The sequence below is a fragment of the Nylanderia fulva genome, unplaced genomic scaffold, assembly GCF_048542155.1.
Source record: "Nylanderia fulva isolate GAGA-0341 unplaced genomic scaffold, ASM4854215v1 Scaffold12, whole genome shotgun sequence".
Taxonomy (NCBI): Eukaryota; Metazoa; Arthropoda; class Insecta; order Hymenoptera; family Formicidae; genus Nylanderia; species Nylanderia fulva.
Genome location: NW_028189409.1, coordinates 150,187 through 170,326, shown reverse-complemented (window position 1 = coordinate 170,326; position 20,140 = coordinate 150,187). Strand labels below are relative to the sequence as shown.

The window sequence follows — 20,140 nt, the reverse complement described above, 5'->3', positions numbered from 1 at the left end:
ATTCATTGTAATCACTGACCATCAATCCCTCAAGTGGCTGCAGCATTTAGAGATGCCATCCGGTCGATTGGCTCGATGGCTATTTGAACTATAATAGTTCGATTTTGAGGTGAAATACCGGCACTCTAAATCGCGTCGCCGATAACCGATCACCTGCGCCGTCGGCCCGCCCCGATGCCCGTGGTATCGTCGCTTATACGATACCGTTTCCCGAGACTCGGATACCCGCCCCGATTACCAAATCGAGAACGAGAGACTATGGTACCACTTTCTACACAGCATAAACTTTAGGGACACCTCAGCCGACACGCAATGGAAGGAATGTGTGCCCAAGGAGCAACGCCTGGAAATCCTGCAGCGTCACCATGATGCCCCGACGACTGGACACCTGGGCATCGCTAGAACAATTGCCCGGGTAGCCGAGAAGTTTTACTGGCCAGGAATGTTCCGGGATATCGCCACTTACGTACGGAACTGCACGAATTGTTAAGTCCATAAAGTCGCCTAACGGGCCCCGGCCGGCATGTTACACGCTACAGCCGTAGAACGACCATGGACACAGGCCACCATCGACCTAGTTGGGCCTCTGCCGCAATCGCGCCGAGGGCACACCTGGCTTCTCGTAGCGCAAGATCGTTTTTTGAAATGGGTGGAAATGGTGCCTCTTCGCAAGGCCACCGCCCGCGTCGTCACCGAGACTACCACTGAACGCGTAATTCTACATCACGAATGCCCAGAATCTATCTTATCAGATAATGGGACGCAGTCAGTGTTCCGATTAGGGACCGGCTGTACGCGCATGCGTGGCTAGAAAAATACAGTAACGTACATATACGCAGTTTGGCGGGATCGTGAACGATAGAGTTAGGGACGATTCACACCTTGGCAGAAAAGCAGAAGCCAATCAGAACTCGTATTGGCAGAACGCGTTCTGATTGGCTTCTGCTTTTCTGCCAAGGTGTGAATCCTCTCTTAGAATGGTCGACAATCGGCGGCTACGCGGCTACGGTAGCAGAGAGGATAAGCTAATGGTAAGATAAAAAGAGGTAATGGTAAGATAAGAATTTTAATTATTATTTAATTACAATGGACTCTGTAGGAAAAGGAGCTATTCTGCCAAGGTGTGAATCCTAGGATGGTCGGCAATCGGCGGCTACGGCAGCAGAAAAGATAAACTAATTAACTAATGGTAAGATAAGAAGAGGTAATGGTAAAAGAGTTTTAATTATTATTTATTAATTACAATGGACTCTGTAGAAAAAGGAGCTATTAAAAGACAAAGAGTCCGTAAATTTCAAATGTCATGGCTAGATGATACAATTTTTAAAGGATGGTTGGCTCCACATCCTACATTAGATAAAGCTGTATGTACTGCATGTAATAAAGCCATCAGATGTTGTAAATCTAATTTAATTGAACATTCACAATCGGTCTAACATTTAGAAAAAATAAATTCTAAAAATTTAAATATTAATTTTACAGACACTACCGCAAATAGTAGTAATAAAGTCACTCTTTCACATAAAGATAAAGTCAAACGCGCCGAAATAAAATTAGCAGCATTTTTTGCTAAACATAATATTTCTTTTTATTCCGCAGATCATTTAATTCCATTATTGAAAGATATCTGCATAGTCCCTGAAGTTGTATCAGATTTTGCACTGACTCGAGATAAGTGCACAAAAATTGTTACACAAGTAATCGCGAAACGAGAAACAAAAAAATTAATTCAAATTATTCAAAATTGTAAATTTTCTATTTTAATCGACGAAAGTACTCTGATATTTCGGATACTAAACTTATGTGTATTTTTGTGCAATATGTTTCACCTGTAACTAAAAAAGTAAGAACGTAATTGTTAGATTTATTATCTATGGACGCAACAGATTGTTCTGCGAACAAAATTTTTGAAAGTTTTAAAAATATGTTAGATAAAAAAGAAATTCCTTTAAAAAATATTGTCGGAATGGCAAGTAATAATGCATCTGTAATGATTGGATGCTATAATTCTTTTATGTCGCGCTTAAAATTAGAAACACCGGGTTTTGTTACGTTAAATTGTATTTGCCATTTATCCGCGCTTGTAGCAAGTAAAGCTTGTAAAAAACTTCCACAGTCGTGCGAAAATTTAATTTGAGGAGTTGCAACTTATATTTCAGGCAGTGCAAAGAGATGTGCAATTTTAGGTAAATTTCAGGATTTTTTTGATGTGGAAAGAAATAAAATTTTAAAATTATCAAATACTCGGTGGTTAATTTTACATAAATGTGTTGTTAGATTATTAAATAATTGGGAAGTTTTAAAAAATTATTTTATTTTAGCTGTAAACGAAGCTAAATTAAAATCCGTGGAAATTATTTTAAATCAATGAAATAATGATTCATTAAAAGCATATTTCTTATTTTTAAAATATTCGTTAAATTTTTTTAATTGCTTTAATGCTTTTTTCAATCTCGTAAGGTTTTAATTCATACACTGTATGAAAATAGTCAACGATTAATTCGCGAAATAGGTCAAAATTTTTTAATTCCAAGAGCATTAAACTCTATTATTAATTTAAATATAGAAGACGAACATAATTTTCAAGACATAAATAATATATATATTGGACCGGAATGTGAAAGTTTTCTTGAAGCACTACCTTCAGAATGCACGCGAGAAATTAAATTAAATTGTTTCAACTTTTATGTAACTGCTGTTCGCAAAATGTTAAAACGTTTACCGTATAGAGATATTGTTTTTCAACAATTAATGTTCTTACAGCCGAAAATTGCTCTTTATGATGAAGCTAGAGTCAAATTTAAAGATTTAACTTTTATTGCAACGCGTTTATTATTGATATTACCAAATTAGCTTTTGAGTGGAGAATTTTGCCATCCGTTTTTAATAACGAAGAAAAAGTAGAGTTAGCTTCTTTAGAGATTGATTCTATGTGGCAAAAAATATTAGAATTAAAAAATTTTGATGGGGAAAAAATGTGTTCAAATTTAGAGTCATTATTCAAAGCAGTTCTTTCTTTTCCTCATTCTAATGCGGAAGTAGAACGAAAAACCTACGAACGAATATTTTCAATGGTAACTGATATTAAAAATAAAAAAAGAAATAGATTATTAAATGATACTGTTTCCGCGATGTGTATAATACGATCGAGTTTTCAAGCTGAAAACATTAATTGTATAAATTTTGAAATTGATTCCGGGCATTTAAAATTACACAATCTGCAAAATTTACATGGAAAATAAATTATCTGATCGTTTTTGAATATGCTTTAATTTTTGTTTTTTAATTTATTTTAATTGCTTTTTTATGCTTTAATTGTTTTTTAATGCTTTAACGCTTTAACGCTTTTTTAAGATAATTATATGCATCTAAATAATATTATTTTTTTTATAATTTATTTTGCATTAATTTTTTGCATCTAGCCAAATGACTTTTATGTATATATTAGCTACATATTATAATGTTAAAATTTCATATAATTTATTATTATAGCAGGATATTATATTATATATATCATTTAATATATCTGTAATAATATAAGTACCTGAAAATATTGTACATATTATTTTTTTATTAATGATTTTAATTTAAGAAAAAATGTGCAATTTTTTTCTAATTAAAATAAGTACTGTGCAATTTTATTTTTTATAATTATTGAATATTGTGTAATATTATATCGGTTTTTATAAGTTAACGGTTTTTATAAGAAAAATTACTTTATAATTTAATTTAAGATAAAATGTAATATTTATAATTTTATAATTAATAATTATAACTTTTGTTTATTTCAATTCTTGTTATAATTTATTAATTGTATTATTGTTAATGAATACTGGTAAGGTTTTTGGCAGTTTTCCTTACCGTTGCAATAAATGTTGGTATTCTTTGAAATTTTTGCCAAATTAAAGATTTTTATTTTATTTATGTAAAAAGTGTTTTATTTTATAATATCATCCTTTTCCTCTTCCTTTTTATCCTTTATTATAATTTATATATATTAAATAAATAAATTTTAAATATTTTTAAAAATATATAAGTATATATTTAATTTTTTAATATGTTAAACAATTTTTTAAAATATTTTCGATGTAGCCGGGTAACGGTGCCTCTTTTCTCTAGTACGAGATACTTCACTGTGGCCGCGTGCTCGCGAATGCGCGTACAGCCGGTCCCTAATTGGAACACTGGACGCGTCAAGGAAATTTATCGAGAGATTGGCCGCGTTCAATATCAAATACCGGACCACGCCGGTGTACACTCCACACTGCAACCTTACGGAGAGGTCAAATCGAACGTTGAAAACGATGATCAATCAATACGTCAACTAGGATCATCGTACGTGGAACGAAAATTTACCGGCACTACAGTTCGCCTATAATACCGCAGTTCACGACGCCACCGGATATACGCCCGCATTTCTTAATCACGGCCGGGAATTACACGTGCCACTGCCAACCGCATCGCTACTGCAACCATCTACCGATCCAGAACACAAAAAAACCAGCCTGGACGCGGCCTACAAACTTGTCCGCATAAACCTGGCTCGCGCATTCCAAAGACAGGAGAAGTACTGCAATCTGCGAAGGCGCCTTTTTTTTTTTTTTTTTTTTGACGCTGGAGAAACCGTCATGGTACCACTCACCTCCGGATAGAGGTGAGGGTTATGTGGGACTCCTTGTTCCCCTTGATCGAGCCACGAATGGTTCGACCAGGGGGCCCAAGACCTACTTCACTAAAACCCCAGCGGGTGTCCTGCCCGGGCGTTGGATAGGAGACGGCGAGGATGCTGGTATCCCATGCCGACCCGCCGCCCCCCCGCCATGCCGTCTCCGGGGAGCTGCCTCGGCCTTGCGACCGAGACCCCTCCCCGACCGCACAGTCAATGACTGTGCGGTTTCCTCGCCGTTGCGGCGCAGAGCGGACACCCGCCCTACGCCGCGCCCTCCCAAAAAGTTTGGGGGGCGGGGCCATGGCTCGAGAGCTCCCGCTCGAGCCATCGCCCCCGCCCCCCCGGTGGCCGCGTCCCCTGGACCCCCAAGAGGGTGGTCCAGTTCGGCGTTCCACCAGGGGAGCCCTCACCAGGGGGTCCCTCTCAGAAGGAGAGAAACCCCCTCCGTGGACGACGTTGCCCTCCCACCGGTGCCTTATGGCTCCCGGTGAGAGGGCCCCCTACGTCACGTCTCCGTCATTGAGGAGGGCCCAGGCGCCCCGGACGAACGGGTGGTGCTCACCCGCCAGGGACACGCGGCCCCCCTCGCCCCCCCGACTGCGGCTCCCTCCGCTCCCTTAGGAGTTTTGGCCGCAGCCGGAAGGGTTTTCCCCAACCGAGCGCGCAGGGCGCCCCCCCTAGTGGGGTGACGCGCCCACGCGTCTGGCTCGCGTGAGGCTCCAGTGGGGGAGGGCCCTTGGGACTTAATTGTCCCCGGCCCCCGCCCAGAAGTCTCATCCCGCGTCAATAATTGACGCGGGTATGTTGGGGACGGACCCCCCCCCCCCCCCGATCCGCGCCGCCACAAACGGGCAAGCCCGCCGACGGCACGGAAAGAGAAGGCCCGGCCTCACCTCCCATGGATGCCTTTCTCCTACTTCGGAGGTTATACCTCCCCCGGCCCCCACCACCCCCGATGGGCGGAAAAGAGGGGGGCCCGTCCCCGTCCTCCGAGTCATCTTTCTCCTCCTCCTCCGAGGACCGGGAGTTGCCTCTCCCAGCCCTCTCTCTTCCTCTCTCCGCCTCCTCCTTCTGCGAGAGGACACTCGCAGAAGGAGGAGAACGCCATCCAAACTTCTTCTCTCGCTACCATTTTACTGACTAGTCCTGGTAGCGAGAGAACTCTTCTTCCTACCGCCGTCTCCAGCTCCCTCCTTTCTTCGGTCCAGGCCACACACTCCAAGAGTGTGTGGCCGGCCGTGTCTCTCCTACAATCACAATGGTGACAACGTCTCGTGCGCTCCTTCTTGATTCGACACAGGTACTCACCAAAACATCCATGTCCGGTGAGCACCTGTGTCATTCTGTATGTAACACCCCCCTTGGCCCTGCCTAGCCACTGTTCTAGGCAGGGCCGGATGGCCCCGACGGTCCATTGTCCCGGCAGCCGCGGGTCTTGCAGACTGCCGGACCAACTCTCGATGAGTTGCCGTTGGGTGTGGGTCCTCAGTGCACGCCGGATACTATCGGTGACGGCCGTTTCTTGCCTCTGTAGCCCGCGTGTACGCCTATACACTTCGGCGTACATGCGGGCTAATAACTCGATAGGGGGTACTCCTGAGAGCACCCCCACGGCCGTCCAGCTTACGGTACGGAACCCCCGGCACATGCGGTTGGCCACCCGTCTTTGCAATTGATGCAGCGCATCTTTTAATTTGCGGGTGGGCTCCACCTTTTCCGCCCGCACGGGAGCTCCGTACATAATCATTGAGTGTATAGTTCCGGCGTACAGTTGGCGAACCCTTTCGTCCGGTCCCCCGAGGTTCGGCAGCAGCCGGCATAGCGCCATCGCTGCCTTACCAACCCTCAGGGTCAGTTGACGGAAGTGCTCGCCGAAGGCCCACTTGCCATCCAGGTGGAGACCCAGATATTTGATCCGGGTCCCCACCTCTATGGGGGTGTTTCCCACCATTATTTGGGCTTTGGGAGGCGCCCCATGGGAGCCGTCATGAAAAAAGACGGCCTCTGTCTTTTGGGGCGCCACCTTCAGCCCAATTCCTTCAATTGTGCGCACGACACGTGCCACCGCGATATTGGTACGCGCTGTCGCTTCCTCCCAGGAGTCTCCCCCGGCCATGACTAGCGTGTCATCCGCATAGCGGATGACGTCACAGCCGGGGGGAAGGGCAGTCCTCAGGGTCACGTCGTAGGCGAGGTTCCACATGAGGGGGCCCAATACTGACCCCTGCGGAACCCCGCACGACACTTCGACCCTGCGCTCCTCGGCGTTCTGGTTCACATAGACTAGACTTCTGTCCCGAAAATAGTCCGAAATTATTGACACCAGGTAGGGGGGAACCCTGTGGTATTTCAGGGCATCACCCACCCGGTGCCATGGCAGGGTGTTGAAGGCGTTTTTGATGTCTAGTGAGACCGCCAACAACACCCCGCCTTCCCTCACGACGGCTTCCGAGACCGAGCGGACACGCAAAATTGCGTCAACTGTTGATCGCCCGGCCCGAAAACCGTACTGCTTCTTGTCCAAGTTCGGACCATCTCGGGACAGGTGGTGGACGAGGCGGGCAGCGATGATTCTTTCCAGAATCTTTCCCGCCTCGTCCAACAGACATATCGGTCTGTACGCCGAGGGCGAATCCCTAGGTTTGCCTTCCTTAGGGATTAGGACTATTGACGCCCTTTTCCACTCCTGGGGGAAGGAGCCCTCCTTGAGGCACCCGTTATATAGGTGCCTCATGGGCTCGACCAATTCTTTGAAGGCGAGGGCTCAGATCCTTCCGTGGATGCCGTCTGGTCCAGGGGCTTTCCCCTTCTTAATCCTTTTGACAGCATCCCGGATCTCTCCTCCCGTGACCCCCATCTCTGTCTCGTTCCAGTCCTGCTCCCCCGCCCGTATCGGGTTTTGCGTACCCGTTACCCGGGGGAACAGGACCCCTATGATGTTTTCAACGAGATGGGGGTCTAGTGACTCCGTTAATGGTGCCGTCCCTCTCAGTTTATTTAGAACTATTCTGTAGGGACGGCCCCACGGGTCCTCATCCAGGGAGGAGATCAATTCCTCCCAGGCCCTCGCCTTCGCCTGTCGGATGGAGGCGCGCAGGTCGTTCCTTCTATTCCTGTAAGCGTCCCACGCGTCTTCCAATCCTTCAGGGTCCGACAGCGCGTACCTTGCCCTTCTTTTGACATTTCTCCTCGCTTGGTCGGAGGACCGCCTCAACTCGGCAATGTCCTCCGACCACCAATATGCCTTTTTCGGGGACCGGGTCTTGACCTTGGGCATGGCTACGTCACACGCTTGTAGTATTACATTTGTTAGCCATGCCCTGTGTTCTTCCAAATTCCCGGTCCCCTCTTCCTTTTCCTTTGTTATCATCGCGGCGTTGATCGCCGCCATGAACATGTCCTCATCTAGCTTCCTGAGGGCCCACCTTCTGGAGTTTGCCTCTCTAAGCCGGCGACGCTCCGCAACCTCCTTTGGGATCATGGCGACGGAGATCTCTATGTACCTATGATCGGACAATGTTTCGATCTCCGTCGCCACTCTCCAACCTCGCGCCATTCTCGCCGCAGGGCGGGTCATCTATGTAAGATCTACAATCGACCCGCCCTGCCGGCGCACACATGTTCTCTCGTTTCCCGTATTGAGTAGCGTGAGGTCGCACCGCGCCGCCCATTCTTCGACCTCATTACCTCGCCTGTCGGTTCGCGGGGAACCCCATGCCGTTGATTTGGCATTGAAGTCCCCCGCGACCATTGTCGGCTTGGGGTGATGTCGGGCGATCTCCCTCTCCAGGATTCTTAACCTCCCGCCAAATTCCCAGTTTTTCAGACTCGGCGGGAGGTATACTCCGATCACAATGATGGGCCCCCAGGAAGCCGTCACGATCCCCTTGTCCGCCCCAATGAGATTTAGGGGGGAGGAATTAGGCGTATTCCTCCTTGTGATTGCGGCGAGGCCGTCAGTACTCCGTACCCAGTTTCTATCGGGCACCCTGTACGGCTCCGCCACAATACCTAGGCCGCAGGATTTTTCCGCCATAGTATGGACGAAAAGATCCTGGGCCCCCCCTCGCATGATTAATGTTGGCCTGTAAAATCTTATTGGCCAACATCAATTATCTTGGTTGTTCCTCTTTCCGCCACATCCATGGCGTCGTTGTTTCCCCCCTCCAAGTTTTCCTTGAGGCGCTGTCTTTTGCCAGCACCTTGGCTTCCGGAGGGGGGGTTCTCTCCTTCCTCCGCATATCTCCTTCCTCCCTTGGCTCTGGGAGGCCTTTGCTCCAGTGGTCTTTCCTTAGGGGGAGAGGCATTCCGCAGAGGCTCCACCTCCATTGGTGTGGTCCCGGGTCGCTTGGGGGTCCCCGTTATCTTTGCTAGCGGGATGCCCCTTCTCCCCTTCTGCACCGGTGTGCAGGACTTTCCTCCCGTTCTATGGTTGGCGGGGAGGTTTTTGTCGCTGCACACCGCGCAGCGCACTGGGGCTTCACAGGTGCTGGCCCTGTGCCCCTCTTCTCCGCAGCGGTAGTATTTACCGCTGCGGTCTGCTTTGTTGGGGCACCTGGCCCTCACATGGCCTCCCTCCAGGCATTTGTAGCACTGGAGAGGGCGGTTATCCAGCAGTTCTGCCCTTACCATAGCCCACCCTATTTGTATGTGGGCCTTTTTGGCTATGGCGTTCGCCGATCTGAGAGGGCACCGAACCCGCGCCATTTTGGTGCCGTTGGGCGCCCTCTTGATCTCTCCTACGCTCACCTCCTCTTCTTCGCAGCCTCCGCTTCCGGAGACTGCTTCGCGAACCTCCGAGGGGGTGACGGTCTCGTCGAGCCCTCTCAACCTAAGCTCAGCCGTCTTGGTTGGTCGTTGCACCTTCACCCCCTCTTTCCCGGAGAGAACCTGTCTGAGCCTGAGGGCCAACTTGTCCGCAAGCTCATTGCTGCCCTCTCCGGGAATCTCGTACACCAGTGCCCCGGTCACAGCTCTCCTGATTTTCACCCCGTTCCGTATGCCGAGGCTCTCGAGGCCCTCCATTTTCTGGCGGGCCTCTGACATTATCGCCTCGTACTCTCCTGGGGGGCAGGTCACCGTGACCGCCGCCATTTTAGGTTCCCTCCTCTTTTTCTTAGGGGGTACCGTCTTCTTCCCTTGGGGTGCGGCAGCAGCAGGAGGTCTTGGCTGCTGTTGCTTTTGCGGTATCCCTTTCATCTCCTTGTCCCTACCTTTCTTCGCGGCCTTCCTAGACACAACAGTTGTCCACGTTTCCGTTGGCTGTTGTGTCTCTTGTGGAGCGGTCTTCTTTTGGGGATTGGATGTGGATGCGGATGCATTCCCCTTTCCCTTCTTTTCCTCTGCTTTCTTATGCAGAGGAATTTTGATTGAGACCTTTTCGATTGCCTTTACTCTTAGCAACCCAGGTCTCGCCGGCGGGTTCAAGGTCGTTGCAAGGGGGGTGTTGTTGTTGGCCCTTGTTGACCTCGTTTGTCCCTTCTGTGGGGCGGGTGGGTTGGTTTTTCCGCCTCCTCCACGTTTCTTCGTCTTTGCCCTTTCCGCCCCCTTCCTTTGGGCAAAGCTTGGGACCGGGTTTCCCATCCTTTGGTCCATAATCCTCTCGCAGATTCCCTCCATCATTGCTATGAGGGCTTCTTGCTTGTGCTTTTCTTCGCATCCCTCCTTGTCCTCTTCTACGATGTCGACAATCCTTCCTTTCTGTAGAGGGAGTGCACTTAGGCCTGGTCTGTTCCCCGTCTTCCTTCTCCCGAGCGGGGGGAACTCCTCCTTCCCGAAAATCTCAGACCTCCATTCCATCTTTTCTTCCTCGTGGACTTCTGGGGAGGCCCCATCTTTGGGTGGATGTGCCTCTCCACGAGTCCTCTTCCCCTTACTCTTGGGGGGTTCCCTATCTGGGGGTGAAAGTGGGCTCTCGGACATCGGGATCGTCTCGATGCCCGAGGGCTCCCCATCCCCTGGTAGAGGCGAGCTCTCCTTTACCCACCTCTCCGTCCTCCTCCCTTTTTCTCTAGTGAGGGAAGTCTCCCTTGGCTCCTCAGCAGGTCTTTGGGTCTCCTTGCGGTTGCCTGTTCGCTTGAGCTTTTCGATGGTTTTTCGAAGCTCAACATTCTCCATCCGGAGAAGATGCATCTCGTGCCTCATCTTTTTCATTTCCTCCTCTACCCCAGTCTCCTGAGGATTCTGTGCCTTAACAGCTAGCACTGTCGCAGCTGCGCACATGTCCGCCGCAGCTTTCTTTACAGCCTTTGTGAAGCTCCCTTTCAGGTTGCCTGAATTCACGGCAACTTTATAAATATTCGTGCATTTCTCGGATACTAGAGCTTCGAGGTCTGCTATTGGGGCCTGCCTATATTTTTCTTCCTTGTTGCTAATACTTCCAATGAAGTCCTTGTAGGACTTCGCTAGACTTGGTTTTATCAGCGGACCAAGGGTTTTCTTTTCCCTTTGCAGGGTTCTTTCCTCCTCTTTCCTGGCCTGTTCCGCCTGTTTCCTTTTGAAGTCCCCTGTAGTTTCAGGGCAGCCTCTCCCTCTCTTCTCCTTTATGACAGGGATCCCATCCTCTTCTTCTTGGTCTCCGCTTTGTTGCGGTTCTTCCGCTGGTTGCAGTAATTCTGCAGCAAGCGGTATCCCTCCTTGCCTCTCTATTGCCGCGTCAATTTTCCGATTGATTTTGCGGAAGGAGGATAATTCTGCTCTCTCTGTGTATGTGCTGCTTAGATCCAGTTCAGGATCAGGATCAAAGCTACTGCACTCAGAGGGCTCCTTATTCCTTGTCCTCCTTATTCTTGAGGGGCTCCTAGATCTAATGGCCGCTGTCCCTGAGGCGGGTGTCACGCCTGATCTCCCTCTTGTTCTTGGTCCTATATACGAGTCCTCGGATGAGGACGCGCTCAGCAACGAGTCACACCTCGTGACTTTTATAGAGACCTCTCTTGCCATTGCACGAGGATTCTGGAGTGCTGAGGTCCCTTCCAGGGCCGCTTTAATCGCGGCCTGCATAGCCTGCTCCTCTGTGTGAGGGTTGGCCTCCTCACATTTGTTTTGGTTTTGGTTTCGTGTATAATTCTCCATTTCGATTAATCCCACGTTCCCGTCACGGCTCCTGTCCCCCAGGGTATACCCCCACCAGCCAAGGGGTGCCCCGAAACATGACCGGCCACACCCCAAGGCCGGGCCCCAAGTTCCCCCGGGGAGGGGACGTACGTCATTGGCCGGGGGGATACCGCACCCCGGCCTGACCCCGAGCCCCTTACACACCCGCATGGGTTTTGACGCCCATGCGGGCTTTCAGGGGTCCTACACCTCCGACTGTGTGGGTACCGTGACGGGCGGCGCCACCCGGGGGGCCCCACGAACGCTTTGGACAGGGTCGCCGCTCCCCGGCCCTGCCCTACACCCCGTGGCGACCAGCATTATGTGGGCGCCCCTCGTCGAAAGCCTTTCGACGAGGGGCAGGCGCCTCTCCGGTCGGCCGGTTCGGAAGAGGTAACGGTCCCGACCGACCGGAGATGTCTACTCTCGCCACCGGGCCCCGCCTCGGAAACGTCCGAGCGGCCCCGGGGCAGGGCGGTCGCGGCACCCTCCGGGCTATGCCTCTCGGGTGACCGCGACGCGCCTTCTCCGCCATTCTCGACCCGGATTCGGAAACGTCCGAGCGGCCCGAGAATGGCTAGTCGCAGGGACGCTGGGACGAGAGCAAGCTCTCCAACCAGTACCCAGCGACTTCCCTCTCGCCGTCGAGCCCCGCCTCGGAATATGTCCGAGCGGCCTCGACGGCCGACCCGCGTGGTCCCCTCCGGGCAGTGCCCCTTGGGTAAATCCTCCGAGCTATGCCCTATGGGTGACCACGCGTGGCCGTCTCCGCCGACCCAGCCCTGCCTCGGAAACGTCCGAGCGGCCTGGGTGCGGCCTACCCCAGGGACGCTGGGACGGGGACCCAGGCTACCCAGCCTGGAGACCCCCAACCAGCACCCTGAGGCACCTCCCTATCCCCGGGAACCGCTCCACGAGCGGGCCTCGGGGACCGATCGACATGGTCCCCTCCAGGCAAAGCCCCTTGGGACAACCCTCCGGGCAAAGCCCCTCGGGTGACCATGTCGATCCCTCCGCCGGCGCGACCCCCTCCGGGCAAAGCCCCTCGGGTAATCGCGCGCGGCACCCTCCAAAAGCGGCCCCCGCCGCCGACGCCCACCCCCCCAGTTCCCAAAGGGAACCCCCCCGAGACTACCCCGAAGCAGGCCCCCCCCCAGGACGGAGGGGAGGGAAACCCCGGACGGCGAAAGCCGTCTACCCAGCAGCATGCCGGGCCACAAAGCGTGGTAGGAAGGGAAGCGCCGAAGCGCCGTGCAGTCCCTTCTTTTAACGGTGCCATGCCACCGGGCGTTTGAATTCCGGGTCGCCATCCCTTACCACATACGAGCCAAAGCTCTAACGGGGAAGTGGGCCCCGTCTCCCCGGGATGTGGAATTCTTCCACACCCCGAAGAGAGCCCCCAGAGACGGAGGGCGTGCCCCCGAGACCGGGGGCAGTGTACCTCGGAAGGTACTGATCGCTCTTGGCACCCCTCGCAAGGCTATTCCCTTGCGAAGGGTGAGCCCCCCCACCACGGCAAAGTGGCGATCAACGGGGGGGGGGGCGAAGGCGCCCCTGGAAACCGAAAGTTGGAGAATGGGTGTGGAAGCGCGACCACCCATTCTCAAATTGAGCGCAACAATTTAACGCAAAACTCACGCCAAAATTCATCGGCCCGCTCGAGGTACGGCAAATCATTTCTCCGATTGTTCGGGAGAGATCCGAGCTTTTCGCTTGGACTCGCCCTTTCCTCTTGCCTCCCTCGTCCTGCCGCGTGATTAGAGTCGCGACGGGGGCACGGAGACGGGTGGGGGGGGGGGGTTCCGAGTCCGACCAGAAATTGATCAATTTGGTTCGACTCACTGTCCGTCGCCTCAGTGCGCGAGCCGGGTCCTTTTCCTTTCGGAGACGAATTGGCGAGCTCTTGCTCCCTTTTTTTGCTCACGTGTCCTCTCTTGTAATTCGGAATCGAATCTGTCTTGATCCCGAAAGGACTTACGTTTTCTCGTGTGAAAGTGCAAATTAATTGTGCCCGAACAGTGTTAGTAATAAAGCTTATTGTCATCAATCAACAGGAGAGTTTTATTTTCCGCGGATTCCGATATTCTTTATAACGCGAAACTTGCCTCTAAGCTCCACATCGTGTTCACTGCTCTGGGGTCAGTGGAGCCGAGCATATCGCGGAACATTTGGTCCTTCGAGCCGGATTCCACGCGGGGTAAAAGATAAAAGATTCTCCTGACACGTGCCTTACACGTGCCTTACGAATGGGATCTTGTCTCGCAAGCTCGAGGTCCTCCAAGGAACAGCTGCTAAAGGCAACCGAGAATCGTCTCCTTGCATCGCGAAAAGTGCCTTCTCGTGCATCTTAGTGCATACGGTGCAGTGACGATTCCCGCGAACTTTGTGGGGTCGAAATTCATTACTTTCTTCGCCACGCGGTCCGGCTTGCGAGGTTTCGCGCGTGACGTCATCGCGTGATCATCACGTGTATTTCGCATGGACGCTCGCTCCGCGCGCGAGATCGCCGGAGCGCATTGAATCGAGTCTGCGCAGAGCCGCGCGCGCGTGTAACACGGACTGTCAGCTGTCGCGAGTACAATTTACACGAGGCGAAATTCGCCGCGTGCCGAGGAGAGACATATTTCACTCGTAGAGAGCGCGCCCGCAACGTTTAATGTGGACACGTGAATACGCCGCTCTTCTCTGTTTGGACGGATACACCATTGTCTCGCCATGGAGGAGATTATTAAGAAACAGACTGTCTTAGGCGGTTTTATCTCCCGTATGTGGGTAAATTTGCAAAAGCTTGGGCAAGCGAAAATTACTCCGACGGAGATTAATACGCGCACCGAGCGTCTTAACGAATACTGGCGCCAATTTCAAGACCAGCACTTCCTCGTGTTGTGAAGTCGGAAGCCGACAAGACTGAATATGTTCGGCGGGATTACTTCACGACAATCGAGGAAAGCTATTTTGAGGTGCGACACAAATTCGCGGAAGCGTTAGCCGATTTGACTCTGACCCGCGCAACTGGCCAATCGGCGCACGATCGTACGCACGATTCAAGCTTCGGCGACAAGGCGTCTGTATTTAGACAGATGCAATTGCCGAAGATCACGCTGCCGAAGTTTTCAGGCGATCAGCTCGCGTGGGAGGGTTTTCGCGATTTATTCCGCTCACTCGTGCACGATGTCTCAACGATCTCCAAGGTGCAAAAGCTGCAATACCTGAAGAGTAGCTTGACAGGCGAGGCGGCACATGTGGTGGACAGCGTTCCTTTGACCGACGCCGCCTATCAAGGTGCGTGGGAGGATCTACTAGCAAGGTACGACAATCCTCGCATTCTTTTGTACGCTCATATGCGTAATTTACTGTCTTGCCCTGCCGCAAGTGCTAAAGCTTCGCCAACGGAAATAAAGCGCTTACTCGGAGTGACCTTGCGCTTGCTTAGAGCATTTAAGTCGCTTAAAAGACTAGTCGATCACTGGGACGACTGGGTGGTCCATCTCCTTGTAAGCAAATTAGACGCGGCCACCCCCGTTCATTGGGAGACCTCGCTCGCGGACTCTCGAGTTTTTCCCACTTTCAAGGAACTCCAACGCTATTTGGAGAACAGGATACGCGCTTTAGAGGCAGCCAATCCAGAGTCGACTCTCAGCCGATCCACGCCAGCGGTGGTGGAATCTTCGAAGAAGCCCACTCGCGTGTCGTCTAACGCCGCCACGACTTCCAAGCCTAAGACGGACAAAGGCTGCTCGATGTGTAAGGCAAACCATCTCCTGCCTTATTGCTCGAAGTTCAAGGCGCTGGCCGTCGAACAACGTGGCGAGCACATATGGAAGACTGGGTTGTGCAGCAACTATCTGCGTTCGGGACACGGACCGGATTTATGTCAGCATACTGGACGCTGTCTGGTGTGCGGAGGTAAACACCATACCGTGGTGCATGGTGGATGTCGTTCAGGGTCGCGTGCGGATGACGGAAAGCGGTCCAAGGCAGAGACGACGAGCGACCTGTCAACTAGTGTTTCGGCACTCGCTATGAACACTGGTCGAACCATGTTACTTTCCACAGCGGAAGTGCTTCTGCAAGGTCCCACCGGTGAGACTCTGATGGTGCGGGCGTTATTAGACTCAGGTTCGGAGGCGTCTTTTGTGACTGAATCAGTGGTACAATCGCTGCGATTGAAACGCCGAAGTGTTGATGTCGTGGTCGCAGGACTACAGGGCACTCGGTGTCCTCGTCGGTTCGTGTCGCATTGCGGTCTAGACTCTCTCCAGCTTCGGAGATCGTGGTGGACGCGTTCGTTCTTCGTACGCTCACTAACCTTATCCCGTCTAGGCATGTTTCAGGATGCTCATGGCCTCACATTCAGGGTCTGCAGTTAGCCGATCCGCGCTTTGATGTGCCATCTCGCATTGACGTCATCCTGGGCGCTGACGTTTACGGTCAGGTGCTACAACCGGACGTACGACATGGTGAACCTGGTTCGCCTACAGCGCAGCTCACTTCGCTCGGCTGGGTGTTACTCGGAACATTATGAACACGCAGCGGAGGTACCGTAAACAGCCAGTTGTCGGTCCATCATGTACAGGCGCGAGATGCGCTGGCTGCTGTTCTCCAACAGTTTTGGGAACTGGAGGATGTTGGAACGGACAAACCATTGAGCCCTGAGGAGGAACAAGCGGAGCAGCACTTCGTGAGCACGCACTCCCGCGACTCAGACGGGAGATACGTAGTGCGTTTGCCATGCCGCACGGGACCCGCTCGACTAGGAGCATCTCGACCTGCGGCGCTATCAATGTTGCTGTCCTCGGAAAGGCGGCAAGCGAGGCAGCCGGAACTTCGGCGAAAGTACAACGACTTCCTGACGGAGTATTTGGCGCTGGACCACATGGAGATCGTCTCACGAGGGCACGCAGCTCCTAGTGAGGCGTACTACATGCCACACCACGCCGTCTTTAAGGCGTCTGATCCGGCGTCAAAGATCCGTGTAGTTTTCAACGCCTCTGCCCGTACTACGTCAACTTACTCCCTGAACGACTGCCTGCTACCGAGGCCGCGACTCCAGGCGGATCTTTGGCTGGTCATCACTCGATGGCGCATGTTCCGAGTCGGATTTTTGGCAGACATTGTCAAAATGTTTCGCCAGGTCCGGATCCATAAGGAGGATGCAGATCTTCAGCGCACAGTCTGGCGCCCGGAGCTAACGGGAGAAGTCCGTGACTTCCGTCTCTTAACAGTAACTTACGGTACGACTCCCGCGCCATTTTTAGCGCTTCGTACTTTACACCAACTGGCGCAGGACGAAAGCTCTCGCTTCCCGGATGGTGCAACCGCTCTGCTACGCCACTCTTATGTGGACGATATTTTGACGGGTGCCTACGTCTTGGAGGGAGCACGGGAGTTGCAGAACCAGCTGGTGGCTATACTTCAAGAGGGCGGCTTCGCCCTGAGCAAGTGGGCGTCCAACGACCCGTCTCTCTGTATCAGAACCGGACAGGAGGAATGCGTGCTTCCGGCGGGCGAAGTGGTCAGCGCACTTGGCATTCGGTGGGACCCAGCTGCCGATACCCTTACGTTGAAGATAACTTCACCCTCGGATCACAAGGCCGTCACGAAGAGGGTGGCGCTCTCCGAAGTGGCTCGCTTGTTTGACCCCTTGGGATGGGTCGCACCGGTCTTAATCTTCGGTAAGATCTTCATTCAAGATCTGTGGGTGCGAGGATGTGACTGGGACGAGCCTCTGGACACGGAGTTGGAGCGTTTATGGACCACATTTCGATCTTCGTTGCCGATTCTCGATGGCGTCCGGTTGCCCAGGTGGGTCCAGACGGGTGCGGGGAACAGGGATACTCAGATCCACGGATTCTCCGATGCATCGGAGAGAGCGTTTGCGGCGGTTCTCTACTTGAGAGTCGTCAAGCCTTCAGGCCAAGCGGTGACAACGCTCTTGGCCGCCAAGACGAAGGTGGCACCTGTGAAGACGCAGAGTGTCCCTCGGCTGGAACTTTGCGGGGCTGTCTTGCTCACCAGGCTTTTGGACAGAGCAACGAGAGGATTCGACCTTTCGGCGATACCCGTCTTTGCCTGGACGGACGCACAAGTCGTCCTAGCATGGCTCCGTTTGCACGCTTCGAGATGGAAGCCGTTCATCGCGCACCGGGTCTCTGAAATCCAGTCAACGCTGCCAAGCGAGTGCTGGGGCTATGTTCAGACGGCCTCGAATCTTGCGGATCTGGTAACACGAGGAATCAGCCCTGCCGAACTCTTAAGTTCGGAGCTATGGTGGCATGGCCCGTCCTGGCTGCAACAACCACAGACGAGCTGGCCTCGTCTGGACGCACCTCAGTGCACAGCATGGAAGGAAAAACAGAGAGCTGTAGCAGTACTCACTGCTCACGCGGACATCGACGACGAACCTCTTTCACGCTCCCTCTCCCTCTTCCCCTCACTCTTCGCTCTGTTACGTGCAACAACTTATTGTTTCAGATTTGTTCGAAACGCTAAAGGAAAGGATCCCAAGACTTCTGGTTTTCTCACTCAGGCTGAACTGCAGGATAGTCTAACCGCGTGGGTACGCTACGCCCAATCGCCGTTCCACTTGGAAAGCGAAGCCTTGAGGGCGGGGCGATCAATCTCGGTGCGATCGACCTTGAGGACGCTTTAGCCCTTTCTAGATGAGAAAGGTCTACTTCGGGTCGGAGGCCGACTGCATGCTGCCTTTCTACCATATGCCAAAAAGCATCCCTTGATTTTGCCGAAGACAGGGCGTTTTACTTGGCTTATCGTGCAGGATGCGCACGCAGCCACAATGCACGGGGGTCCACAGCTAACTCGGAGTCATCTTCTCCGCAAATACTGGATTGTCCAGGGTGGCTTGCTGACTCGGCGCATCGTGCGGGAGTGCGTGCGCTGCACTCGCTTTCGACAGGAAACTGGGCAGCAGCGGATCGGACAGCTTCCGTCGGTGAGACTTCGCCCGTCTCGACCCTTCCTTTCGTCCGGAGTGGACTTCGCCGGACCAATCAAGGTTCGTGCGTCGAAGGGCCGAGGTCGCACGGCATTAAAGGGCTACATCAGTCTCTTTATCTGTTTGGCGACGAGAGCGATTCACTTGGAGGCGGTCTCTGATCTCTCGACTGAGGCCTTTATCGCAGCATACCGTCGCTTTACTTCACGACGAGGTCGTTGTGCGGAGTTGATGTCAGACAACGGCACCAATTTCCGCGGAGCAGACCAGGAACTTAGGCGGATGCTGAGGGCCGCGTCTGACGCTGGTTCGCACTTGGCGAACAAAGGAACGACGTGGACCTTTATCCCGCCTCACGCACCGCACTTCGGTGGAATCTGGGAAGCGGGTGTCCGGTCAACCAAACACCATTTAAGGCGTATCGTCGCCGATCACGCCCTCACTTTTGAGGAGCTCTCCACTGTGTTGTGCCAAATAGAGGCATGCTTAAATTCCCGACCTCTCTATCCTCTCAGCTCCGATCCTTCTGATCTGACCGCCTTGACCCCTGGTCATTTCCTAGTGGGTGAGGTTCTTACGAGCATTCCTGAGCCGATAACTCCAGATGAGTTGCCATCTCCGCATAACCGTTGGCGTCTACTCACTAATATGCGGGATCATTTTTGGCGCAGGTGGTCAAAAGAATACCTGCATCATTTGCACCAGTCATCTAAGTGGCTGCAAACCAGGAGCAATATCCGAGAGGGAACCTTAGTCCTGATCAAAGACGACCTCCTCCCCCCAACAAAGTGGGCGATGGGCAGGATTGTCAACGTCTTTCCCGGACCCGATGGATTGGTGAGAGTGGCGGACGTACGAACAGCCTCCTCCGTCCTACGGAGATCGGTCACGAAGCTGTGTCCACTGCCAGTGCCGATCGAACAACGAGAGGCGTAGGATAATCCACTCAGGATTTGTCATTGTATTGTAAACCATCCCTTCGAGATTTAAATTTTTGTAACTGCTTAGATTAATATCCCTTTTCGCCTACTGTACTGTTCTCGCACGGCGGGCGGCCGTGCGAACGTTAATGCTATTTCGTCGCTCACAACGAGGCGGGCGGCATGTTCGGGAGAGATCCGAGCTTTTCGCTCGGACTCGCCTTTTCCTCTTGCCTCCCTCGTCCTGCCGCGTGATTAGAGTCGCGACGGGGGCACGGAGGCGGGGGGGGGGGGGGTTCCGAGTCCGACCAGAAATTGATCGATTTGGTTCGACTCACTGTCCGTCGCCTCAGTGCGCGAGCCGGGTCCTTTTCCTTTCGGAGACGAATTGGCGAGCTCTTGCTCCCTTTTTTTGCTCACGTGTCCTCTCTTGTAATTCGGAATCGAATCTGTCTTGATCCCGAAAGGACTTACGTTTTCTCGTGTGAAAGTGCAAATTAA

At 52.2% G+C, this 20,140-nt stretch overlaps 2 protein-coding genes and 1 pseudogene across 2 annotated transcripts; all 3 read left to right on the top strand.

Annotated features, from left to right (window-relative positions):
* The first annotated feature begins 1,244 nt into the window (after positions 1-1,244).
* Positions 1,245-2,371, top strand: LOC146724698 (zinc finger BED domain-containing protein 5-like; annotated as a pseudogene).
* A 12,108-nt stretch (positions 2,372-14,479) lies between these two features.
* Positions 14,480-18,416, top strand: LOC146724697 (uncharacterized). Its single transcript, XM_085490257.1, has 4 exons — positions 14,480-14,536; positions 14,656-15,883; positions 16,099-16,268; positions 16,374-18,416. The coding sequence occupies exons 1-4, from the start codon at positions 14,480-14,482 to the stop codon at positions 18,414-18,416; spliced, it is 3,498 nt and encodes a 1,165-aa protein (XP_085346383.1).
* A 144-nt stretch (positions 18,417-18,560) lies between these two features.
* Positions 18,561-19,655, top strand: LOC114944393 (uncharacterized). The gene has a single exon (XM_029320280.1). It carries the CDS (start codon positions 18,561-18,563, stop codon positions 19,653-19,655), a length of 1,095 nt encoding a protein of 364 aa, XP_029176113.1.
* Positions 19,656-20,140: the final 485 nt, after the last annotated feature.